Here is a 26,241-nt window from a genome sequence, read left to right on the forward strand (position 1 = left end):
TTTAACCCCCACATACGTTTCTGAAGCTGTAAAAAAAACACCAAATAGTAACTAGAATAAATAAGGAAATGTGTCCCAGTACTGAAGGGGTTAAGATGAAGAAGAAGTAAAAGGAAAGAGAATTTAAGTTAGAAAGTGATAATGTTTGATATCAAGGAGTCAACCTGAGGACAGCACTGCAGCTACCTTCACTGATAAACAAAGGAAAGGAAACTCTGATAAGAAAGATAAGCACACTGACTAATGCTGTGAGAGATAAGGGGGCAGAGTGAACACCAACACATGCACAGGAGAACAATAATAAAAAAAAAAAACTGGTAAGATAAAAACAAGATTAAAAAAACACAATAAAAACCCAATATTCTAGAGGTACACTATGCAAATTAACCAATAAAAAGATAGATCAATAAAAAAAGAGAGAAAAGGAAGAAAAAAAGGCATTAACCAGAAAATAATAATAGCAATAATAATAATAATAATAATAGTAATAGTAATAAGAATAAGAATAATAATCACCTAACAACAATATCAAGTGTCTGGGCAAAAAAGAATTAGAATATTAAGAGCAAGAGAGCATAGCAACACAGTAATAGTGGTGGTGGTGGTGGTGGTGGTGGTGGTGGTGGTGGTGGTGAGTAATACAAGGAAAAAGAGAAAAAATTGAAGCAGAGAGAGAGAGAGAGAGAGAGAGAGAGAGAGAGAGAGAGAGAGAGAGAGAGAGAGAGAGAGAGATGCTGCTGAGATGCTTCCTACACACACACATACAAACACACAGCACAACCCTTGATAAGATATGTACAGGCTGATAACACAGTGGCAAGCTTGAATCACTCCTTTAATGGTCTGTGTGTGTGTGTGTGTGTGTGTGTGTGTGTGTGTGTGTGTGTGTGTGTGTGTGTGTGTGTGTGTGTGTGTGTGTGTGTGTGTTTATGTAAAAAGGGGAAATTGACCCTACTTTGATTCCAGTCCCCAAGCAGGCCTCAGAGAGTTAACCAAAATAAATTAATGTCTTGAAACCTCCCTCTTACATGAATTCAGGTTGTAAGAAGATGGAAATACAGAAGCAGACAGGGAGTTCCAGAGTGCACCAGAACTGTATGCTTGTATGTTATTATTGCTTCCTATCTAACACTCAACACAGAAAACCAATATTTCTTCCTTCCTTCTGTATTTCCCATTAAAATGCTTTCTACACTAACAAGCTTCAAGACATCTATCCTTTTTTTTTAGCTAATTCTCTCAAACCTGCAAGGGAACTGGCAACTTAGTGGGACTTTGCTTTTTATGTTACCTTTGACAAGCTTTCCAATCTTAATAAAAGTCAATTTCTTTAATATATGTAACAATTAATACCTCGTGAAGATGAGAGAAGCATTTACATAAATTCTACATAAACATTAGCTTGCTCTGGATCATAAAGCCATAATTCATTGAGACCTTGAGAAACACTCCCATAGTTTCAACACATGACACCCAGACACACCAAACACTAGAAATTTGGTAAGGTTAGGTTAGGTTAATCTGCTTTAGATTAAGTTAGGTCAGATTGTCTTACATTAGGATAGGTTAGATTAAGTTACAACAGACTGGGTTTCATTACATTAGATCTCATAAAATAACTTCAACAAAAAAAAAAATGTAGGATTAGTGGCATTTCAGAGCCAAATTGTACAAAATAGTGATGACATTCTGTGCCAATGATACATAAAATTGACACACACATCGTCTTTGGCACCTGGTCTATGTGTGGCTGTGAAAGTAAGATAACTAATAGAAGGAAGGAGGCTGAATGTGTGATATTAGTGGGAGAAACAATAGAAGCAAAATAGATAACAAGAAAAGTGGAGACATGTAAGGTAAGCTAAAGGTCAACAAATTCAGGATGATAAACAAATAGGATGCAAAATTGATAAGAAAAGAAGGAAACAGGTAAGATAAGCTAAAGATCAACAAATTCATGGTGATAGATAAAATAATAGATGCAAAATAGATAAAAAAGAATGAGGCAACAGGAATGACAAAATTTAAACAACAATTAAGATGTAAAAGATGTCAAACGAAGAGATTTTAAGCTAGAAAGAAAAAAAAAACAGGAAAATAACCAAACCAAGAAAAAATGAAAATATAATCACATGAACATAAAGGAAAGCTAAGAGGCCTACACAAACCAGCCAGTCTTGAACTCCTATAGACCTATGCCCAAAAAAATAACAAAAAAATATATATAAAAACACATGAACTTCTTAAACACGCGAACTTCAAGGGAAAAAAAACTAAAAACTATGACATTTACAAATTCCTGAAAAGCAAAATACCAGAAAGAAAACGGAACATGAGACATAGAGAAATGAGGGAAGGGAAGCAAAAGAAACAAAAAAAAAAACATAAAAATTCCAGGAAATCACGAGGGAACAAGCAGGAAACCACGAAATTCCCAGCCATTCCAAGTTGTTAATTAGAGAAGGTGAATGAGAGGCTTAAAATTGAGGAGGGAACAAGAAAACAGAGAAATGAAGGAAGAAAACAAGAAACACAAAATAAAACAGAAATTCCAGGTAATCATGAGGAAACAAGCATGGAAAACACAAAATTCCAAGCCATTCCAAGTTGTGAATTAGAGAACAAAATGAATAAGAGGTTTAAATGAGGTGGGAATACAAGAAATTGGGAAACAAGGGAAGGGAAGCAAAAGAAACTATAAATACATAAACATTCCAGGATATCATAAGTACACAAGCTGGAAAACACAAAATTCCAGGCCATTCCAAGTTGCTAATTACAGAAAGTGAATAAGAGAGATGGAAAAAACGAAGGAAACGAAACAATAATCACAAAAAACATTAAAAATTCCAGGAAATCATGAGGAAATAAGCAGGAAAACACGAAATTCCAGCCATTCCAAGTTGTTAATTAGAGAAGGTGAATGAGAGGCTTAAAATTGAGGTGGGAACAAGAAAATGGAGAAATGAAGGAAGGGAAACAAAAACACAAAATAAAACTGAAATTCCAGGTAATCACGAGGAACAGAAATTCCAAGTTGTTAATTAGAGAAGGAGAGAACACGATAAATGGAGTAAAGAGGGAAGGGAAGAAAATAAACAAAAATAACATAAAAACTCCAGGAAATCACAAGGAAACAAGCAAGAAAAACACAAAATTCCAAGCCATTCCAAGTTGTTAATTAGAGAAGCAAAGGAAGGAGAGGTTTAAAATGAAGAAACGAAAGAAAATACACAAAATCCCCAAAAACATGAAAAAATCCAGGAAATCACGAGGAAATAAGCAAGAAAAACACAAAATTCCAAGCCATTCCAAGTTGTTAATTAGAGAAGGTGAATGAGAGGTTTAAATTTGAGGCGGGAATGTTATGTAGCAAGTTGGCGAATCCTGGAGAGGTAACCAAGTAAGTGAGGTGTGTGTTGGCTTACCTTCAATACAGACGACGTGCTCCCGGATCTGCTGGGCCAACACTGGGTCGGGAATCAACTCAATAATATCGTAAATAGCGTAGATGCTGGGGTGAACTGACTCGAACCTCTGTATCTCCTGCCGTATGGCCAAGGAACTGCTGAGGTACGGCTGTGCGTGCCTGCTATTCATGGTGGACAACTTTATGTATCATCTCACTAAATCACTAGGCATGGTACTCCGTGGGAAGGGCGTGGAAGTGAGTTTTCTCGAGAGCTGACACGACGTAAACACTCCTCCAAGATGGCTGCCGGAGGGTCATGCGAAGCTCTTTGTAAACATTACTTCTTGGGTCTTCATTTCTTTGGTTTTAAAATAGTTTGTGTACAGTGTTGAAATGGTTGTTTATACTTGTTGATGTTGGTTTGTAGTTTAGTGTGTGTTTGTTATATTTCTTTTATGTTTGGGTTTCGTTTGATAAGGGGTGGAGGGCGCGGGGTTCGATCCGTTCATGGCTTCTCCTGAGGCCTACTTTTCTTATTTTCTCCCTCTCGCTCACTACGCACAGCATTATTGATTTCTTGACACCAGTACACATTTATTTCTTGAAATAGTTTATCAAATTAAATTATTGTTACTTATCTGCTAGCCCTCATAACCGGATGTTGCCCCAATTTTATTCGCATTTCTTCTACCAATTAATTCCTTTATTTAAGCATACTTATCAGATAAAATCACGTGCCTTTGGTATAAAAAATTACCTTAACTCTAAACATCACTAACACAGACATATGGCTATAGGTAGTAATGACTAGCACCGCCACAACAAAACTTTTTATTTCTTACAATCACGTTGGTTATCAAACATAGGAAATGGTTTGGTGGAGGCTCACAATATATATGAGATCACTTAAGACCAAAATGACAACTAGAATGGATTACTGAGCAGTTTCAAGCTCACATTGACTCTAGTATACATCTACCTAGTCACATATCAAGGGGCAACTCAAATATCTAGCCATTATCATTCTCTCATCACAGTGGAGTAATTAGCCAATATTCATATGGAAGAGTGTGTTCCTCCCACTCCATCATTTACCTGATGGCTCCAGGATAGCATAACAAACTATAATAACACAATATGATACAATTACATTCACCCTTTTCAATTTAATCCCTTCAGTAGCATGATAAGTTTCCATATTCATTCTGCTTACTATTTGGTGATTTGATATAGCTTCAGAAACTCATATAGGCTGAGTAAAACAGTGAAGACTTTGGCTATTATTTTTTTTACCACCACAGACCGTTCCTAATGTCAATAAAATGGTCTAATTGTACACAGACCTCAAGGTGAAAATGTGTCCCAATATTGAAGGAGTTAATCATGTGGGTTTCATGCACTAAGGCAACACAATCAAGTGATATAAGATACATTAAAGCCAGAGAGCTTAGGTCACATCTGGAATGGATTGAGTGAAGAGATTGTAACAGCAGAAAGTGTGCACAAATTTAAGGAAAAGTTGGTTAAATGCAGATATGGAGATAGTTCACTATGAGCCCTGCTTGAACCCTGTAATATACAACTAGGTAAACACATCTAGGTAAATACGTATCCCCAGATTGTGCTACGGTATTGAAACAGGGAGGTAACCATACAAAATCAACTCCTTTAGTACTGGGATGCTTCTCACCATGTGTTTTGTGTACAATTAATCAACTTTACTAACATTATGAACTGACTGTGGAGGTCAGAAGATTAATGTCCAGAGTCTTCACTATTTCAATCCCCCACATTAGTTTCTGAAGCTGTATAAAATCACCAAATATGTAGTCAGCAAAATGAATATGAAAATGTGTCCTGGTACTGAAGGAGTTGATGGTATTGCAGCAAAACATGGCGACACTTGAGAGCAACCACAAATAGAAGTGTATGAGCAGCTTCTAAGTAGTGTCATCAGACCACAGTGAATCTCATAAACTGAAAAGAAATTGTTATATAGAATGAGTGGCTTTATAATAAGAACTCAGCAAAGAACAGGAAGAACTAGGAATGGGACAGGTGGAAATAATTTAACATTGCTTATGTATCAATATTAACTGGGAAGGAATTAACCTCTCTAGTACCAGGACATGTTTTTCTTTTCATTCTAGTCACTGTCTGGCAATTTTATAAAGCTTCAGAAACACATGTGGAGATTTGAATAATAAAGACTCTGGCCATTATTCTTTTGACCTTATAAACCTTTTCTAATGTAAATAATACTGTTTAATCATAGCGAAAAATCAAAGTAAAATTGTGTCTTAGTACTGAAGGGGTTAATTGAGATAATGAGGTGTTCCAGGGCTCAACATAGATAAAGTATGAACTGGAGTCTTGTTAAAAAGAACTAGGGGCTTGATAGATGGTGATACTTGCCTCAAATTACCTCTGTGTCTGAAACATCTTCCATATTACCACATCTCTGAGTTGGAAAGTGAGTAGTATCCTTCACTTCCTTCCAATGTACTTTTTTTTTTTTTTTTTTTTACGTAAGGGAAATCTGGTCAAGGGCAACAAAGGTGATTAATCCCTTCAGTACCAGGACATGTTTTCATTCTGCTTATTATTTGGTGATTTTATACAGCTTCAGAAACTTATGTGGGGATTAAAATAGTGAGGATTGGGCCCATTATCCCCTTCAGTACTGGGACACATTTTTACCTTGAAATTTGTGTACATAGACCATTTTATTGAAATTAGGAAGACTCTATGGAGGTCAGAAGATTAATGGCCATAGTCTTCACTACTTTAATCACCCACATGAGTTTCTGAAGCTGTATAAGATCAGCAAACAGTAAGCAGAATATGGAAATGTATCATGGTACTCAAGTGGTTAATATTCTGACCTCCATAGATGTTTGCTAATGTCAATAAATTCATCTAATCATACCCCAAAAACTCAAGGTAAAATTAATCCCAGTACTGAAGGGGTTAAACAAAAGGCCCACTTGGGTGCCGTTTTCCACGCGCCCGGTAGCTCAGTGGTTAGAGCGCTGGCTTCACAAGCCAGAGGACCGGGGTTCGATTTCCCGGCCGGGTGGAGATATTTGGATGTGTCTCCATTCACGTGTAGCCCCTGTTCACCTAGCAGTGAGTAGGCACGGGATGTAAATCGAGGAGTTGTGACCTTGTTGTCCCGGTGTGTGGTGTGTGCCTGGTCTCAGGCCTATCCGAAGATCGGAAATAATGAGCTCTGAGCTCGTTCCGTAGGGTAACGCCTGGCTGTCTCGTCAGAGACTGCAGCAGATCAAACAGTTTTCCATGCAGGTCTGAGAGTCAGCCAGAAGAATGGGATACATGTCTCGAAACCTCCCACTTAATTGAGTTCAGGTTATAGGCAGGTGGAAATACAGGAGCAAGCAGGGAGTTCCAGAGTGTACCAGAGAAAGGGATGAATGATTGAGAGACCTGGTTAACTTGTGCATTAGGGAGATGAACTTGCTCTTCCTTCACCTTAAGTCCCCATGACCACCTGAGAATCAACATTTTACAAAGAGAATCATTACAAAAACCACATCCAGTCATTGAATCAAAGGGCAAAAATCAAACCAGAAGAAAGTTGGCTAATATATTTCTCAGTAATATGTACACACGTTCACACACTGTATACCACAACCACATGCATACACCATTGGCTCTGGCACTGCTGGGAGGGCCTGTTAGCTGAAGTGGGTCGGCTCAATGTTGCTACAATATGAGTGGACTGAATGACATCTGAGTTACTGGTGACGGCGGATAATATTTCATGGGCGGCCGACTAGACAAGGGAGAGATCAGAAGGTGGCTGGAGTGTGAAGGAAAGACGTGAGATGATATACAAGAGTGAGATAGAGAGCATGAAAAGTAACAGGAAAAACAACGACGAGATAGAAAAGAAAGAAAAGGTGGCTGGAGTGTCAGGGAAAGTTGTGACATGAGGTATGAGTGAGACGAAAAGCATGAAAAGTTAACAGGAAAAAAAATGATAAGGAGATAGAAAAGAAAGAGAGATGAGTGAAACTAGAAAATAAAGAGTAGAATAAGATAGTAACTAAAAAGGAGAGAGAAGAAAGGAGTAAGTGGCAAGAGCATAGAAAAGAAGAGATGAAGGGGCAAGTGAATGATGAAAATGAAACATGAGGCTAAATAAGTAACAAGAGAACAAAGAGTATGAAAATAAAGAAAGAAATGAAGAGAGAAAGACATGTTAGAGTAGATGACACAAGTTAGGTTAGGTTAGGTTAGGCAAATTTAGATAGGGACAAAGGAAGAAGAGGAAGAGGAGGAGATGGAAGTGCTTGGCTATATTTAAAGTTTTGAGTATAAGATATATGTATAAACTTTTCAATGTGCAATGCTATGATAGGGAGGCATTAGTGGGAAGGGAAAATGTGGTGTCACAAAATATGATTGGGCAGTACAACTTAACACACATCTTGGCTTACAGATGAGTAATGATTTTGTGGACAATTACGGATTCTTTCTTTCTTTATATTGAGAAGGCTACATACATATAAATTAGTGATGAAAACAGAGTGTGTTTGATAGAGTCTCTGCATGTGAGTGTGAGTAGAGTAAGTTAGTAATAGTACCTGATAATTCTTTCGCACACAGTTAGCATGAGAGAGAGAGAGAGAGAGAGAGAGAGAGAGAGAGAGAGAGAGAGAGAGAGAGAGAGAGAGAGAGAGAGAGAGAGAGAGAGAGAGAGAGAGAGAGAGAGAGAGAGAGAGAGAGAGAGAGAGAGAGAGAGAGAGAGAGAGAGAGTCAAATCACAAAATCTTCACAATTGAATATATTTTGAAGCATCTCATCCTAAAAACATTAAACATATCTTTCAACCAATCAAAGTAACACATTTTGAAGACTTCTCCTATCACAGAATAAACAACTGCCACCCCTTGAGTTTTGTAGGCACAGTGCAGATCATGGCAGCTGAAAAATGCAACCATTCCAGATACAACACAACTGAACAAAGGCAGGTGTTAGCTAGAGACAGTGCGCAGTGATGGCAAGGCTACAACACATATTAACTCTGGGTGAACCTTCAAGTGGAATTTATAATGTGTTTGTTACTCTTACAGCTTCACAAGATCACATATTTTCCTCCTAATGGAAGCTACAGTGATGCAACTTATTATTATTCCAGTGTTTTTTCCCTTGTTACTGTTGTATGTATGTATGTAAGTGTGTTTGTATGTATGTGTTTAAAATTGTCTTCAGTAATTTGTTAAAAAGTCATTCTGTGGTACAAATGTCTAATGTTTAGTCAATGTTTTATGTCCCAGAAAGTCTCTTAATAACCAGCAGGAATTACTCAAATTATTATTTCAAAATCAAACTCGGTTACGAAAAAAATAAACAAATAAAAAAAATAAGAATAAACTAACAAACTCTCCCAAAACATGCAACTCTGTACCTTTCAGTTGCTCTCTATGTACAGCATAACTAACGTCAGGGACACTTCAGTGGTGGGCACAACACACACCTCTTCACCACCAACACCTTGACTTGGGAAGGTTTCACACTGCAGCCTTAGAGACTTTGGGAAGATTACATCAGTGAATCATTACAGAAAATGCACATGATATCAATAAAATGCACATGATATCAATAAAATGTCAAAAAAATAATAAAGAACAAAAATCATAATTGTCAAAGCCTTTACAATGTCGTGCATGATAAACTGATACATTTACATTTTTGTTATACATTTCCTATATATATAAATGTACCAAAGGAACATATGAGCTAAAGGGAAATTTAATAGTAACAGTATGTGGTTGTGGCTTACTAAAGCAACAACAGATTATAAATATTTCATTCATGTCAATATACTTTTTTTTCTTTTTTTCAACATATTTTGTCATATAAGTCTGATATGGATTCCAAATACAACAATATGAGAAACACAAATAAAAAAAATAAAAAAAACTATAGTCATTACACTAATACACAGTGCTTCCCATGACATGACTGTGACAACACTTTATCATCAACATCTTTCCATCAAACACCGACACATTTCATCATCGTACAACTCAACAAGCAATGGAGCACTTATGGGAAAAACGAAAACCTTTGGTGGAGTCAAAGTTGTTAAAATACACCAATAAGTTCATTACATCTCAATATCAAATTACATAGTTAAATATCTTTTTTTTTTTTTCTTTTATTGCACCAATACTAAGTCTTCTACAGGCAACTAAGAGCAGTAATGAAAGGGAGCAAAAGTTGCACTGCAGGGAAACACTTTTCTTCCAACAAGACAACAAGATCTGTGAAATGGTGAGGTGGTGAGGCTACCGTCGGTGGTGATGGTTTGTGCAGTGTGCCCACTCACTCTGATGGGGTGTTAAGACTCACTGAGACTCTAAAGCTCAACTCACAGCAACACACAGGGAGAGACAATTGCAATAGCATCAACAAAGTCTGCCTCTGAATCATGACAACAAGCACAAAATGAACCTCATGCCATACAATAAGCTGATACAAAAACTTTATAAAGTGCATACAAAATGTTATGGTATTGTTCTCTCACTTTACACTATGTGATATGCGCTGTACATAACATGAAACTATCAGTGATTCTGAGCTTGTAATAACAAATGCTTTTCCCTGTATTATACAATGATAAATAATGACTGAACTGGTACTCAAACACTAATAACACTGGCATTGGTCTTACTGGGTATTACATCCTTTCCAGTTTCTCTCAGCAAATGGATAACATAACCACTCTGAAGCAAAACATGGTATGCAAGTTCTCTGTAAACCTTCCTGCTAAGGAACATAGTCCACACAGCCTGAGTGGCATCTTGTACATATCTTCAGCCCACTTTTATCATATACCTCATGAGAAAGAAAAGGTTTGGTATCAAATTTTTAAAGCAAAATCATGTAATCATGAAGGAAGCTCAAGACACATTTTTCTTTTCCCATTCATTGTAATTCCTAGGAAAAATTCACACTATATAATATCTATATATTTATCTTTATTTACATGTTTGTGAAATAATAAGTGGTTGGTTGAGTAGCTGCCTGCTATGCCTCAATAAATGTATATCACCATTCACTCATTAACTGTGATCCAGAATTATATCCCTGTATAAAAACATACCAAAGTTGAAGCATTAGCCGTAGTTACAGTCCTACCACTGCCACACAAGGGCCAACCACTATTCTCAAGGCAGGTAAGCATAAAGAGTTATCACTACAATTTAATGAAAAATTTCATGAACCTGTATAATTGAACCAGAGCAATTAAATCATCTAAAACTATATACCAGAACTTCTTGACAAGCAATTTTACGATACAATGCATCACTGATTCATTGCAGCTGAAAACCTGGCCACATTTGCCCTGGTATGTTCCAGTTCCAGGATGTAAACAGAGCCAGACCAACAATAATACACTTCCACACAGAGGCTACAGTTCATGTGAAGGAAGCAATGTACTCTACACTGCTGTACAAAATGCAACATCCTGTCAAAAAGTTCTGAAAATCACAGAGTTATGCTGAGTCAACATAAAATTGATATATATGACAAAAAGTCTACTTTTTAATGTGGGTAAAATAAAATATATTTGTAAAAAGAACTGTACAAAGATGTCCAAACCTAAAATACACACATCTTCACTAGTAACTGGTGGTAGAAGTTTCTATACAGTGATTATGAGTTTGTGGTTTGACCACTACTTACACTGATATAAACATGATGTTGTGAAGAACAGCATTCAGGACCACCATTCTTACAAACCTCTCAGGCAACACCAGTAAGTAGGAACACAACACCCACTTGAAAAGGCTCCTATATTCTGTCTAAGCAACAACTTTATGAAACATGTGATACTTTGTAGTTTGCTTAGAAATATGAAAAAGCATTTTCTCTTGTTCTCTTCTTTCAGATGTAGTGTTTGGCAGATGCTTCCAGCCGCGGCCACAGGCACCACTGAGTCTTGAGCCAAGTGAGGGCGAGACCACTTGAAATACAGCATACCAACCCAATTTGCCGAGTCTGCACAGTTGACTTCACCTCATTTGCCAGATTTTGTTTTTGTGACAGCAGTAGAAAACAAGGTATATATGTATAAACTAGGTCAAGGCACACAATTTACAAAATGCTGGAACCTGGTAATGCAGTGCAGGTTTGCCCATGCAGCACAAACACAGGCACAAATGTAACTCATACAGGGTGCCAAGTACCATGTGAATTAAGTCAACAGATGCAGATAATGTAGACCTCTTAATGGATAATACTGAGTTGCAGCAGCAGAAACCACATGACAAGGAGTGGCTAGACCCCAGAGTGGCAACAAGCTGCCACACTCTTGCAAAGAATAGAGATCAGAGCTAAAGCTTTCAAGTTATATCCACTTCAAAACAGATTTATAGCATCATCAATACAGCCAGCACATGCTTTTTTTTTTTTTTACCTAATTACATATTTTTGTTTACTTGTTGTTTTCCTAGGAACCTAGGCAATCTGTCAACTAATAATCTATGAATCTAAATAATTGAACAGGAAAACATGAGATTCTTAGAATGGCTCCTGAATTCAGTCCCTGTTAACTCTATGTCAGGCTGGAAAAGAAAGGCTATGTACAAATAATGGTCATGAAATTAATCCGCTTTCAGCTGCATTATCATATTATTAGCCATCAGGTATCTATTCACATTATCTTTCATATATATAACAATCTACCTATGATATTCCACAAACAAAATGGACTATCTCACTCCTCCATCTGAGGCACAAAACTACCGGTGTATGCCACCTGCCAACACCACCCGGGGGTGCTGCTGCCATGGGACTGTGGCCACACCACCACTCCTCTCCAACCTTCATCAACACATCAACTAAACTCTCAACTTTGGATACAAACTGAACTAGTACAAAAGATCTTCCCACTATATATGTACTGTGGTCTATTATTTTCTTAAAAGGTTATGAAATTGCCAATTTTCAAAAAAAGAAGGATTTCAAATGCCATGACAGTTTGTTAATTCAAATGCACTGCACACTTATTCCGACTTCAGAATAGAATTACCTTTGTTCAAAGTAAATTTACTTGAAAAACTAAATACATTTCTTTCATTCAAAAAAGTATTTTTCTTTTATGATGAGTTCAGTATTCCTTATGTGGTACATGCCATGCTACAGAAAAAGTATTTGTTGGTAAGATAAGTAACATGTTATTTTGTTTATACATGAACCTGAGTTTATGGGATACAGTAATACTGTATTAAGAAAATAAAAGACACACAACACTTCAAGGTATTTGGGAAATGTAATGCAGTAAAAATAAACAATAGAATAGTCACAATGAGACACTTCTGGCTGGGGATGGAATCATTATATACCAGATAAAAAGAAAAAAAAAAGATAAATAAATGAAAAAAAGGCATTTGGGATATAACTAATGCAATGGCAATGAAGACAAACAATCCAACATGCCAATAATAGTTCAAAGGTCTAAATTTCAAGCTCCAAACATGACTCTGGGCTACAGACATGTGAGGAATGTTAGGAACAACTAGTAGTACTCTCAGAGCCTCTTCTCTAACCTCAACCATCCTTGTTAACATCACTTCCTATGAATTACTAAAAGTTCCTAATGGGGTCAATTGTTGGGGAGAGCACTTATAGAGTAGCATTGAAGACTGATGGTGGGGCTCCTATCAATGCAGTGACTTTGGGGGAAGGGATTCACAGAGCACTCGTCTCTGGAGGCTCGCTCATCCCAACCCACCACACGCACACTAAAACACATGCACGCGCCCACACGCCCACACACACACACGCCCCACCAAGGCCCCAGCGCAGGACTAGGGAGTAACAGAAGGGATACTACTGCTGCACCGAGGTGGTAGGTGTTGTGTTCCTACTAGGGCTCCGAGTATTCCCACCAGTCCTTCTCGTAACCCTCGTGAACGTGTTCCAGCAGCTTTCTCCGCCGCTGATCACAGTACCTGCAACACCACCACTCCATTGACATCTTATATATAGTACAAGAAACACAACTGCCCTTTCATAAATATATCTATATATATCTAGAGTTGTAAGAGTCAGGTATGTAGGAAATGGAAGCCAACACAATTACTAATGGAAGCATCAATTATGCAGCTTTGTGACTTGTCCCTCATTGACCCAACATACACACGCACACACACACACACACGGTTAGGTCATTTACATTACGTTAATAAAATCAACTACTACATCAAGGATACAAATCAAAACCCCACCCAAATTTTTGTGGCACACCAAGGAAATAACGGTGGCACACACTTAGAGAATTAATGACCAAGGCAGTTCAGGCTTGCAGGAGACTGATGAGTGTGGTGCTATCAAGATTTTAAGAAATTGATCAAGATAGAATTGAGAAATTTTTTGTTGAATTTCAAATCTAGCCCAGGTGAGACATCAGCAAGGACTATCTCCATCCTTTAGGGGTTAATATCTATACTTATATACTGAGTTGGTCGTAAACCAAGGTACTACTGTATACACATTAGAGATCGACCGATATGGTTTTTTCAGGGCCGATACCAATTCCAATTATTAGTAGTCAAGGAGGCCGATAACCGATATTTGGAGCCGATATTCATTTGCAGTATGTATATATGTATGTATGTATGTATGTATGTATGTATATATATATATATATATATATATATATATATATATATATATATATATATATATAGAGAGAGAGAGAGAGAGAGAGAGAGAGAGAGAGAGAGAGAGAGAGAGAGAGAGAGAGAGAGAGAGAGAGAGAGAGAGAGAGAGAGAGAGAGAGAGATAGATAGATAGATAGATAGATAGATAGATAGATAGATAGATAGATAGATATACATATCAACATGTTTTATTTGCCTTATAAGTTTATTAACACGAGAGAATAGAGGGAAAGAATAGGAGATTGGGGGGGGCCAGTGGCATGGGAGAAATCTTCATAAGTTACTCCTGAAAACATTTCTATGAAATTGCTCGCTTCAAACAGTTGGCAGCACCACCGCTGTCCTCCAAACTTTAACAAGGGGACAGATCTAGGATTCTAGGCGATCCAGGGCATAGCCGAAACTACAATTTTTATACTTCAACTTACCACCAATTCAAAGCGGACAAAAGACACGGAAAAGACTTCAGAATTCAGTGTAATGTGCAGTGCACATTACACTCAGACTATTCTTTTCCTCAGATCCCAGATCAGATCCAGGGCTCTTGGAAAAACATTCCGGGTTTGAGCCCAAGTAACCACCCTCTAGATCCGCCCATGACTTTAACCCATGCCACAACTTCCTACTTCTATGTTCCTAGTTCTCAACTGTGTGTGTAAGCACTGTGCATGCACAGTTTTCACTGCTGATTGGCTGTTACCGTGGCTCTGCTTGTAACCAATTAAATGATGCTGTGGGTGGGACAATGCTGTAGACGGAGTAGTGACAGCAGACAGAGAGGCACGGCTACATCAGAGCCAAAATAACCAAGTTTTAAATTTACCTCTTATCGGTGGTCGAATTTTAAAAACAGGCAGATGCCGATATGTGTCAAAATGCTTATTATCGGCGCCAATAATCGGTCGATCCCTAATACATATGGTATTATTTGTGGTTAAAATAGCCCATAACACCAAAGGAGCTGAACAACCTTGTCTTGGAAGATGATTTTGCAGAGATGTGGAAGAGAATTATTAAGATGAGGGTCAGTTAATATTCTATATTTTGTAGTACTGCTCACCTGTATTTGTCTTGGACCTTCTGCTTGATGTCTGCCAGATTCTCCTGCGTTATGTCTCTCTCGAGGTACTCACTGAGCGTCTCTGTGGCACTTTCAACGTCCTTCTGGTTGTCTTCAAATATCACGGACTGGTTGTTCTTCCTCAAGTAATAAGCAAACACGTAAGTGAACATCAGGGTCTGCCGGCACTCACACAGGATGTCCACTGCCTTCTTCAGGAACTGGACCTGAGACATGCAGAAATAGCATGTTATGTAAATCATTTTCTGATAGTATTTGGAGGAATCAAATCTACAGGAGAAAGTTACAGAATACAAGAATAGTGTTTTGAGAAGTGTATAAAGATGCATTGCTGAACAAAACTACTTGATGCCTACCTCCCATCACAATAAACGGAGGAATTCATATGAGCTCCTCTGCATGTCACAATAAATACACCATGGATCATGCATCTATTTTTCAAAATAAAAAGTGTAGTTCTTATAGAAGACCACTTACTTTTCAGGTACATTGAAGTGCATATTTTCAAATTAAAGTTAATGTACAGTCATAGAGGAAAATTTTGGCGCAAAATTACAGGCTGCCCTAACTTTTCAGTAGACTCAAAACACGAAAAATACCTAATCTTTAACCAAACTTTTCAATATTTTTCAATGGTATGGTTTGTACCACTATTTTGCCAACACAATACACATGACTTAGCAACTCTGTTGAGTTGCTCCCAGGCTCATGTGGTGTCAGTGTGCACGCAGATTGCACGTTTTTTTGCAGTGGTCTTTGTGTTTTTTGCCTCAATATCTCTGAAATGGGAAGTGGTAAAGAGCTGGGAAGACACACAATTGTTGCTATTATAATCCTTTACAAGGGGGACTACAAGTGTAAAGATATACTCACTAATGTGGGAATAGGAGTGCAGCAAGTTCTAAAGTGAACCAAGAAATTTTGAGATGGAGGTGGTGATGCCATTCCTACCTTCGAGCCTCACTCTGGTCAGCCAAGGAAGATATTAAATTGTACTTCTAAGGATATTAGGAGGCAGTTGGATAAAAATCCAACACTCACAGCTAGGAAACTGAAGGAAAGTAACCCTTCACTGCTTCAGGATGTGTCTGTAAGATGTATCTCTAATCATTTACTCAAAGATTTACAATATCATAGTTGTTCTGCCAAACTTCTTCCCCTGCTAAGTGTGAAAACATGCATGATCACATAGCTTTTTGTATGAAATATAAAGACTGGAACCTAGAAGACCGGGACCAAGTCTTGTGAAGTGATGAGTCAACATTTGTGATGCAGATCCAAGCATGTGAGGTGCCCCAGGGAGTCTGACCCCAATGACCCATGCTATACAACTAGAGGCAAAGCATGCTCAAGTGTTATGGTGTGGGGGTGCTTTGCATTTGGTGGAGTTGGCAATTTAGTGTTTCTTGAAAAAAAAAATGAAAGTATAAATCAGCACAGTTATTTCAAGTTATTTTGTGATATCCTGCCTAACAGTTTTGAAAAGTGTAATGCTAGCTGGTTTATGCAAGACAGAGCTCCTGCTCACATGACTCGATCTGTTACCTAGTGGTTAGAGACTGGTATAAACTACTTCAAAAAGTGGCCTGGGAATTCACCAGATCTAAATCCCATAGACCATGTGTGGCATATCATTAATCCTTTCAGTGCTCCGGACCACGATCGTGGCTTTGAGGGAAATGCCTCCTGTCCACAATCGTGGTCCCATATTTGACGAGTCACAGAATTAAACCGCGCCTCCTGGCTGCTGCTAGTTGCCAGATGACATTCTCCCATCCTTCCTCGACTCATGGGACGTGCCATAGTGTGGTAAGAAAAATATAGTCACAATGGCATCCACACAGTAGGGTATCAGATGCAACTTTTTTCACAATTATTATTATTATTTTATGACGTCACTAGTGGCTATTTGTGCATTTATTTACAGAAATAACAAGAGTAATGATCAAATCTTGTTGTTAGAGAGCAGATATGCCAGATATTATTCGTTTATTGGTAGTATATTGCGTATTTCATATATTACCATATATGGGCATGCGTATCCTCGCTCATGATAGTATGTACATCAAGAAAACACTCTGAAAACGTATTTCATATTATTTGTGTGGGCATAATCTATGCACAGGTGTGAAAAATAATTACCCTAGCACATTCTGGAGCAGTTCTGAGGAACTGCAGTTCAAATCAGGCAGAAAATTCTGTGTAATTTAGTGAGAACACCTGCACAAGTTGCGGTTGAAAATAACCACCCGCTACGATGGCAATACTCAACAGCACAATGTACCACCAAAAAGCCAACTTCCCATCATTATTGCACCACTTTCCAGGGTGAGTAGAGACCTAATTTTTTACAGTAGATGCGTAACACTCTGTTATGCATGAGAATATTGATTTTTTTCATTTTTGCAAACCTCAATTTTTCGGCCGAATTTGCGACTCACAGACATGACCCAAAAACCTATTTGCACCCAGAAAGGGTTAAAAACCAGCTTCAGGATTGTGACGCTTTGACTGTAGTAAAGCTAAATATAAAAATACAAGATATTTGGGATACTATTATTCCCAATCACATAGAAAACTGAAAAGAAGCATCTCAGCACGTTTGGAAAGGGTCAACAAGCTTAAAGGAAAATCGCTTGGCGAGCAAGGTATGTCATGTGCCATTTAAATGCCTTTAAATGTCTACTGTATTTCAAGATCACAGTTGTTTACGTCTTACACCCAAACTTTACGTTACAACTGTATATATCCTTTATATCTCATAACATTCTTTAAGATAACTTCTGCAACACTAAATTCAAAGCCCAGTCCACAGATGAGAGAGAGACAGGCATGGAGATAAGATGTATACAAATCAAATGAATGTCATATATAAAGCAGCCAACAACAACAGCACCATCAAGCTCACCTCTATCCAAGACATGTTGTGTTGCTGCATCTCCTCCATCTTCTCCTTGACTGAGGCATACAGCTTATGCTCAAACTTGAGGGACTGCATGTGGTTCATGTAACGGTTGCAGTAAAACAGGTAGCGCTGCAGGGCTGCCCGGGACTTCTCCTGTGCATCCCGGGCCTGCTTGGCTTCATCCTCATCATAACGGTTGCAGGAATACCTGTGGGCGTGTCTTGTTAGCCAGCAAGCAGAGAGAACTGCAGCTAGACCCATCAACACCACCACCATCAACCCCAACCTAAGCATTTAGAATTACTGCCATCTTTTTTTTATGTAAGAGGGGAAATCTTACTAAGGGCAGCAAAACAGTTAAACAAAAAGGCCCACTTAGATGCCAGTTCCCGAGCAGGTCCAAGAGAATCAGCCAAAAGAACGAGATAAATGTCTTGAAAATTTCTTCTTAGCTACATCAGTTACGGTCATAAGAGGATGGAAATACAGAAGCTGGCAGAGAGTTCCAGATTGTACCAGAGAAAGGGATGAATGACTGGAAGTCCTGGTTAACATTTGCATTACTTCATACTGCACTGCTTGAATGTAACATTCCCAACAGTCTTTTGGCCACCTGTAGCTTTCAAATGACTATAATTGGCAGAAAAATGGTGCCAACAAGTCAAGTCTGCTTCATTTTGTATTCTCAGATCTCCTCACTCCATTTACACAACCAACAACTCCACCAATATCAACTTCAATCAATAGTGAAGGGAAAGGACTTACCAGGAGGAGCCATGGGGTTCCCACGGCCCAAGACAAACCCAGCAGAAATCGGCTTTACAGCTCTGATTCTTACACACCATGTGATTACACCCTCCATCCTTCTCTATTGTCACTTTACACTTGGGACATTCCTGAAGTGAAGAAAAATAAGTCATTAGAAAATTGGAGGACATGAAAATAGTGCTAGAAAGAGAGAGAGAGAGAGAGAGAGAGAGAGAGAGAGAGAGAGAGAGAGAGAGAGAGAGAGAGAGAGAGAGAGAGAGAGAGAGAGAGAGAGAGCATACCTTTGTGTTAGCTGCGATCCAGTTTGAGGTCTCTGAGTCATCGTCACACTTCTTGATCCAGTGGCGCAGCAGGTGGCACTTGACGGGGTCGTGCCAGTTCTCACCACAGTTGAAGCAAAACACGTTGCGGCACTTGCACATGACTGGCCGGACATCTGGGTATTGCACCTTGATTGCATAGTTACAGTCTGGGTATGGACACCAGCGCAGCAGTCTGTTGCACTGTGCAGGGAAAACAATGTCAACAAAGGCACACTGTTTTATCTATATATTGCCAGTTGTTGTCTATTACTCCCTCCATAAGATTGTTAATGAATGATTCTTGCAATAAACTACATTAAAAATACAAGTTTAATCCCTTGAGTACCTTGAGTACACATTTCCATATTCGTTCTTCTTACTATTTGGTGATTTTATACAGCTTCAGAAACTTGTGTGGGATTAGAATAGTGAAAATTGGTCTAATCACACACAAATCTCATTGTAAAAATGTGTCCAAGTATTGAAGGGGTTAAGCAGTAAAATTCAATTAAGTTATTTCTGAGTAAATTTTCTTTGGGAATGGCAATAAGAATATTTATTTGCCAAGTCACTGAGCTAAAAATACAGCCATTCATAATTCCTCAGCTTCTGACATGCTGAAAGTGCTAATCACTGTACCACCACACCACAAGGATAGGTACAAGGCACACCTCAGTTACTATTTTCTTTTTTTCTTTTTTTTCCATGAAGGGAAGAGAACCAGCCAAGGACAAAAAAAAAATAAATAAATAAAAATAAAAAAGAAGATTAAAAAAAAAGGCCCACTTGAGTGCATGAATATGATATCTTTGGCAAACTTTGCCATTGCTAACCACTGAAAGAGTAATGTAAAGAGAAGAGAGGTATCAATAATTATCTATTCATATACGAGGGAAAGATTTTGCCTCAAGGAAGGCAGTAAAAACAATATATCATATCTCCTTGTGAGGGTGAAAAGAGACGAGAGGTTTTTTCATTCTATTCTTTCAGTAACCTTTTAGGGAATTAGGTGACATATTTCAGCCAGGGAGCAATGTACAACCAAGCAGCCTCTTGAGAGCTATTGCATGATACTAAACACTAATTCTCTTTATGGATTTGGCATGATTACCAACAGCTAGGAATAACTATCCCTATGATCTGATATAGCCAACCGTGGTACAGTGGAACCATGCGCGCTTTGCGGTCCAAGGGGTCTCCAAGCGCACAGGTTCGAATCCTGTCCACGGTCCGAGTGTAGGTTGGGCTTCCTCACTCGGGGCAATGGTATCCTAGCGGGTGGGCTTTGAAATAGGAGGTACCCAAAAAAGTACCACCTTTAGCCCATAAATTCCCGTGAAAAGCCCACATGGTATAAAAAAAAAAAAAAAAAAAAAAAAAAAAAATCCTCATGGAACCTCTGCAGAACTCAAAGAATGCAGCCTTACCTCAACAAAACTTTTAGTGATGAGATGCTGGTACTTGAGTTTGACTTTAGGATCAACAATTAATCTCATGACCGTGTGATCATCAACAAGGATGGAGCAGGAGTGAGCGGCACAGGAGATGGTCTGGCCCATCCCCTCGTCAATGATCTTGGTGGTCAGGTATTCAGTCCAGCAATTAGTGCAGAAACGGTGTCCACACTCAATTCCAGTCATCATCTGTGGGACCAAAAACCTCTTCAAGCAGAAGACTAAACACAAACACACAAATGTCCTGAGAAAAGGTTCATGTTCTTACTCCTGGCAATTTGTCAAATGATTTCATCAATATTCTGAGATGATTTATAAACTTCCTGTCAAGCTCTCTCTCAGATGGATACGAGGTTATGAACAAGCTATGGGTAAGTCTGTCATGTAGAACTGGATGAACCCAATGTCATCTTTGTCTCTGTTTAGCAAAGTGACAGCCAAACATGTGCTACCTTCACACCAACACACACACATACATACTGTCCACAAATGTAGTTAATGAATCCAAGACCACTTTTGACTCATCAATACCAATAATGGAATACTTGCAGTGCTCAGAGTCCTAATGTGTGCTCCAGTGGTTTAAGTGGCTCAAGCACACTCAGCACACTCCACCCATGCCAGTGTTAATTCTTTTCTTATTAACCAATAGAATATATTGGACGAAACGTTCAGATCAAGAGGAAGAAACAATAAAATGGCAAAAATGGAACTAAAGCCTGCAGTCACATCTCTTTTTATTATCAATGAATTGTGCAATTACTAAAGTTTTTTTTTTTTTTTTTTGTTAATAGTATCAGTCACATCACCAGAAATGTTCCTTTCCTTCACTGACATTGACTCACCACGCTTTGCTTCACCAGCACAAAACAAAGTCACAAGTTGGGTGTTCCATACTTACAGCAGAAGGCATGTTTAGGAAGCAGATCTCACACTCCTCCATTCCATTACTTGTCTTGACTGTAACCTGCAAACACAAAACTCACATTCAATAAGGCAATTTTGGATATGAAAAGGGATAAACTATACACTTATTTTTTTCTATGGGGTTTGAAGAATTTTGTAAGCTCAGTACCTCTTTGATACTGTACAGCAGGCACTTGTGTTGTTCATACACCACCAGTAAACAAGTCTGTTCAAAAGTATTCAACTTTAGGCTCAGCAACTAAAAACAAGTCTTTGTTTGGTTCTAACTCCACTATCTTTTAAAATATGGCCCATATGACTCTTTACAGTTGGCCCACCAGTTCTTTCACTGCTGGAAATATTTCAGAAAGCCTTGTTCTAGAAAGGCAACCCCATGCACTATCACACTCAGCAAGATGATTTCTCTGCTTTCAAGTCAGGGCTCATTCAGTGGTACATTGGTCAAGAGAGGTGGCTAAGGAGCAGCCTGAAATGCCTGGAGTAGACCTGAATAATTTGGTGAATGGCCAAAATAGCTTAGATCAGCCAGGAAAAAGGACTGAGGCAAGACCCATGAGAGCAAGGCACCTGGCAGCTGCTGGCAGCTGCACCATGTCAATGTCCCAACCCATTCTTCCTACCTATTCTAGAACTTCTTGGCCAAGCACCAAATTCCTCAGGTTGGCCAGGTTCCCCCCTCCTTAAACACACCTCTTTCCAACTCTGAGCTTCTCTCAGGATTGAAAATACAGCTCTACTCTCCCATTAACAGTGACACCACTGATGCACTGCCTCCACACAGACAAGTACAGCAGTAGCAAGAGGTGAGCTAATGACAGAGAATAAAGCACTAAACAAACTCACCCGCTGCGATTTACTCGGCGTCTTGAAGGGGCTGACAACATGAGCCTCCGAGAACAGCTTTTCCTGGTCACCGTCATAAAATCTCTCCATTAACTTTTCTTTGTCCCATTTGAAGTGATTTAGCAATATTCTTGTCGTTGTTACAGGAATCTGCAATATCATTGAAAATGAGTGTGAATATCATTAAATGTTGATATAGCTACTAGGTGATTCATCTACCACATATAAGTAGTACCTCAATCTTACACACAATGGAATGTATCTAGGATTTCTTTAATGACATGGAAATACTATAGGTTAAACTCTGCAACTCTCTACCTGCTTCTGTATTTCCATCTTCCTATGACCTGGACTCATTTAAAAGGGAGGTTTCATCACATTTATCTAATACTTTTGGCTCTCTTTTGGATCTGCTTCTGGACTGGTATCTAAGTCATTTTATTCAATAATTTTTGTTGCTTATGGCCAGATTTATCCTCTTACATAAAGAAAGAAAAAAAACAAAATAAATTATAACACAATTTTACACTTCCTGCAATAAAACTAAATCTCTGCACAACTGGTGGTTAAACTACACATCATAATAACACTGCACAGGTTACTCATGGTTCGTGGTGGTGTACAAAAATGTTTCAGAAGACAAACCCACCAAATTAAGTCACAGTGCAATTATTCAAGATTATTTAATTTGCTGCTGTGCTGACACTTCAAGCAGGATACAACTGAGCAATGTTTTTCCATCACTGCAGTATCAGCAATCACTGTCCTTCAACCTGCCTACAGAATTATGGAAGATGTCATGTGAAGCCAGAGAGAGTATTCTTTCCTTGGTGATCTATTCATTGGCTTGGTTCTTCTTGCACTATATGACAATTGCGTTAAAAGACTTATGGCTATTTTCCATGTCTCACACATTTCTACGACATTCCTTTACTGTAGAACTTTCCTTTAGCTATCTCTTCAGTTGCAGGACGTGTTTTCATATTCATTCTACTTACTACTTGGCAATGTTATGCAGCTTCAGAAACTTATGTGAGGATTAAAATAGTGTAGACTCTGGCCATTACTCTTCTGACCTCCATAGGCAGTTCATAATATAAATAAAATTGTCTAATCATACCCAAATATCAATATAAAAATGCATCTCAATATTGAAGGGGTTAAACTAGAATTGAGAGACTGGGTTCTCCATGTTGTTAAAGAACCCACAATGAAGTTTGTAAGCAGACACAACATAATCTTAATTTCCTATATCAGATAATTCAAGACCAGCTCTCACTCAACTGAAACACTGATGGAGGCTCCTCATGACTGTGTTGCCTCTATTCTCACAAACTAACACTTCCAAACCCTCACTTGACATCAGGCACTCTCTCTGACAGCAAAAACCTGCATTACATTCATAACTGGAATATCTTAACAGCATATGTATAATCAAAGCATGGCTCTACAATTTAAGTGTCAATCAACACATTCCATCATAACAAAGGGAGAAAAAAAAAAAAAAAAAACACACATACAGAAGTCCCCTTATAAGGAAAGTGTATTTGTAGTACATAGAAACCATTATGGGTGTGTCACTTTCTTCATCCTTGATGTGGCTTTGGCTTTGTACTACAAGGTCAACACTTGCTGCCTTGTTTCTAAGTTATGATTCTTATCTATCTTGTTCTGCTAATTCTAATTATACAACTATTCATATTTTTTCAGAATAAAATTAAGGACAGTATTATTTGCCCTATCTTAATTTCCATATGTAAATATTATCTAACTTCTTTGATTTTTGAGATAAGAAAAAAACAATACTGTCAGTTTACTCTTGAATCTAAACACACACTGCTGCAATGGTACCATATATAACATTGTTATTTCTGTCACTGATGGACGGAGCTGCAGCCTGATGAAAGACACATTTTTCTTGGCGTTCCAGTGAGAGAATTGTACAAAAGGCATTCCAATGAAGGTCTAGCATTTATATTGAACTCCAGTATGTAACGATCACTGTCACACTCAATAGTATAAGGACAGATTGCATAATAACAAGTAAAATTAAAAGATATTAGCAAAACTCTAAGCTGCATTGCATAATATAGTAATGGTAAAGGTATGAAAGTGTGATGTCAGAATTAACTATGAAACAATACTGAGTGAGGCAAAGAGGCATTCCAAGTATCCAACTGTGAGTACAGCACACAGCCTTGCTAATCACTGGGCCACCTCCCACCACCACTAGAGAAACAAAACAAAGAAACCTCAAAACAAGCAAATTGCATCACTTATTCCTCTTAAATAATGCAGCCAACATATATGAAGCAGAGAGTCAATAGCGCACACCAACACCATGAAAAAAACACATTCAGGACATTAACGAGAAGAAAACACAGGTGGAGAGAAGGAATGCCTATGTAACCAGGGAGACACATTCTTGTTGCATCACTCACCACCCCTCACACCACGCACACACCACACACAGGAGACAACCCAGGCCACACACCACCCCACACCCCCCTATCACACCCTGGGCACACAAACACACACACAATAGGAAAAAAAAAAAGTTGACGAGGAGATAGGATGAGAGATGAATCATACCTACTCCCCCACGTAACCTGAACTCTGGGAGGGGTTACAAATGGGGTCAGGTCAGGTCACACACTCACATTGACCACGCTGTTGACCTCCTTGATGCAGTCTATCATGTGTCTGGTGATATCTTCGGTAGAAAGGACTTCATAAGGATAATCTTCAGTGGTCTCTCTGTACCTGCTGCTGCCAGACTCCCCTTCCCCTTCTATCTCAAATTCCAGGCCCACGTCATCCCCACTCGACTCGTTCCCGCTGTCACAGTCGTAAATATACTCCTCGTCCGAATCCATGACTGAAAAAGGGAGAAAAGGGCGATGTTCCTTCCTCGACTGTCTCTCCCTTCTCGGTCTGTTTGGAATGATGACGTCACAGGTTGAGGTTGATGACGTCACGAAAAACACGGCCTTCCTCGCTGCGTTCTAACAAGTAGTGCTTTCCAGGACTGTTCTTGGTGTTGTGTTAAGTTATTGTGAGTCTTTGTCACTGGATTAAATTCCTGAATTGCTTACCTTATTGATTTCCTGCATTCGTTATAATTTTTTGTTAACTGTAGAGTTACCGTGTATATGCTAGAACGCATTTCTCTTTGTTTTTGTTATTCTATTTTTACCTTCGTTGCCTTATTACACCACTAAGCATATTTTCAATTCGTTAATCTAACGAAATATTGAAGTGAAAACTTTGATGTACTAGGCATTAGTTGATAGGGCTTATTCTGATATTTTGCGCATGCTAGAACGTCCTCTTCGTCTTGCGCCTTGGGAATGTTTTTGTTCTGACTTATTGACTATGCAAGATGCTTTCATTTTTATTTGACACTATTTGCTTACATTAAATTATTCTGATAAGGGCATGTCGTTTTAGTATTTGTTATAGTAATAATAATCGAGAACTACCTTTATCTGAGGAAGTTGAAGTCAAATCCTCATTTACTGAACGAACTTGTAGCTCTCGCTGTTTCAAGACGATATGTTTACCCGAGGCTTTATGTTACTGCTTTGCGTAAGCTAATAGTAAAGTTGATATTCTATTTCAAGTCTTGTTTCATTAAGACAGGCTGCCGGCAAGATTGACAGCTTAAAGGACGTCTTATCAAAGCAGAAGGAAGGGCTTTACTGCATGCCAAAATACTGGAATATCACACAACACAACAAGCAGTGCCCATCAGAGGCTATCATCTTAACTACCATGAATAAACAATAGGCCGAGGCCTTTACAGAGACGAAGAGGTAGGTGGTCTATCCAAGGAAATAAGCTGTGTCT

The 26,241-nt window shown here is 38.6% G+C and overlaps 2 protein-coding genes across 2 annotated transcripts in view; both read right to left on the reverse strand.

Annotated features, from left to right (window-relative positions):
- The window catches only part of LOC123506494 (centaurin-gamma-1A-like), a 227,936-nt gene extending 224,220 nt beyond the window's left edge, over positions 1–3,716 (reverse strand). The window contains exon 1 of the mRNA XM_045258624.1: positions 3,429–3,716. Coding sequence (XP_045114559.1) covers positions 3,429–3,600 — 172 coding nt within the window. The 5' untranslated portion in view covers positions 3,601–3,716. The remainder of the gene's footprint in view (positions 1–3,428) is intronic.
- Positions 3,717–7,006: 3,290 nt separating this feature from the next.
- On the reverse strand, positions 7,007–25,350 carry LOC123506537 (E3 ubiquitin-protein ligase arih1-like). The gene is made up of 9 exons (XM_045258702.1): positions 25,053–25,350; positions 22,393–22,542; positions 21,524–21,589; positions 20,596–20,811; positions 19,148–19,369; positions 18,864–18,994; positions 18,102–18,306; positions 15,173–15,399; positions 7,007–13,401 (listed from the first exon to the last, which is right to left on the reverse strand). Exons 1-9 carry the CDS (start codon positions 25,266–25,268, stop codon positions 13,317–13,319), a joined length of 1,518 nt encoding a protein of 505 aa, XP_045114637.1. The 5' UTR covers positions 25,269–25,350; the 3' UTR covers positions 7,007–13,316.
- Between the last annotated feature and the right edge of the window lie 891 nt (positions 25,351–26,241).

This window comes from Portunus trituberculatus, chromosome 20 (genome assembly GCF_017591435.1).
Source record: "Portunus trituberculatus isolate SZX2019 chromosome 20, ASM1759143v1, whole genome shotgun sequence".
In the NCBI taxonomy this organism is placed as follows: domain Eukaryota; kingdom Metazoa; phylum Arthropoda; class Malacostraca; order Decapoda; family Portunidae; genus Portunus; species Portunus trituberculatus.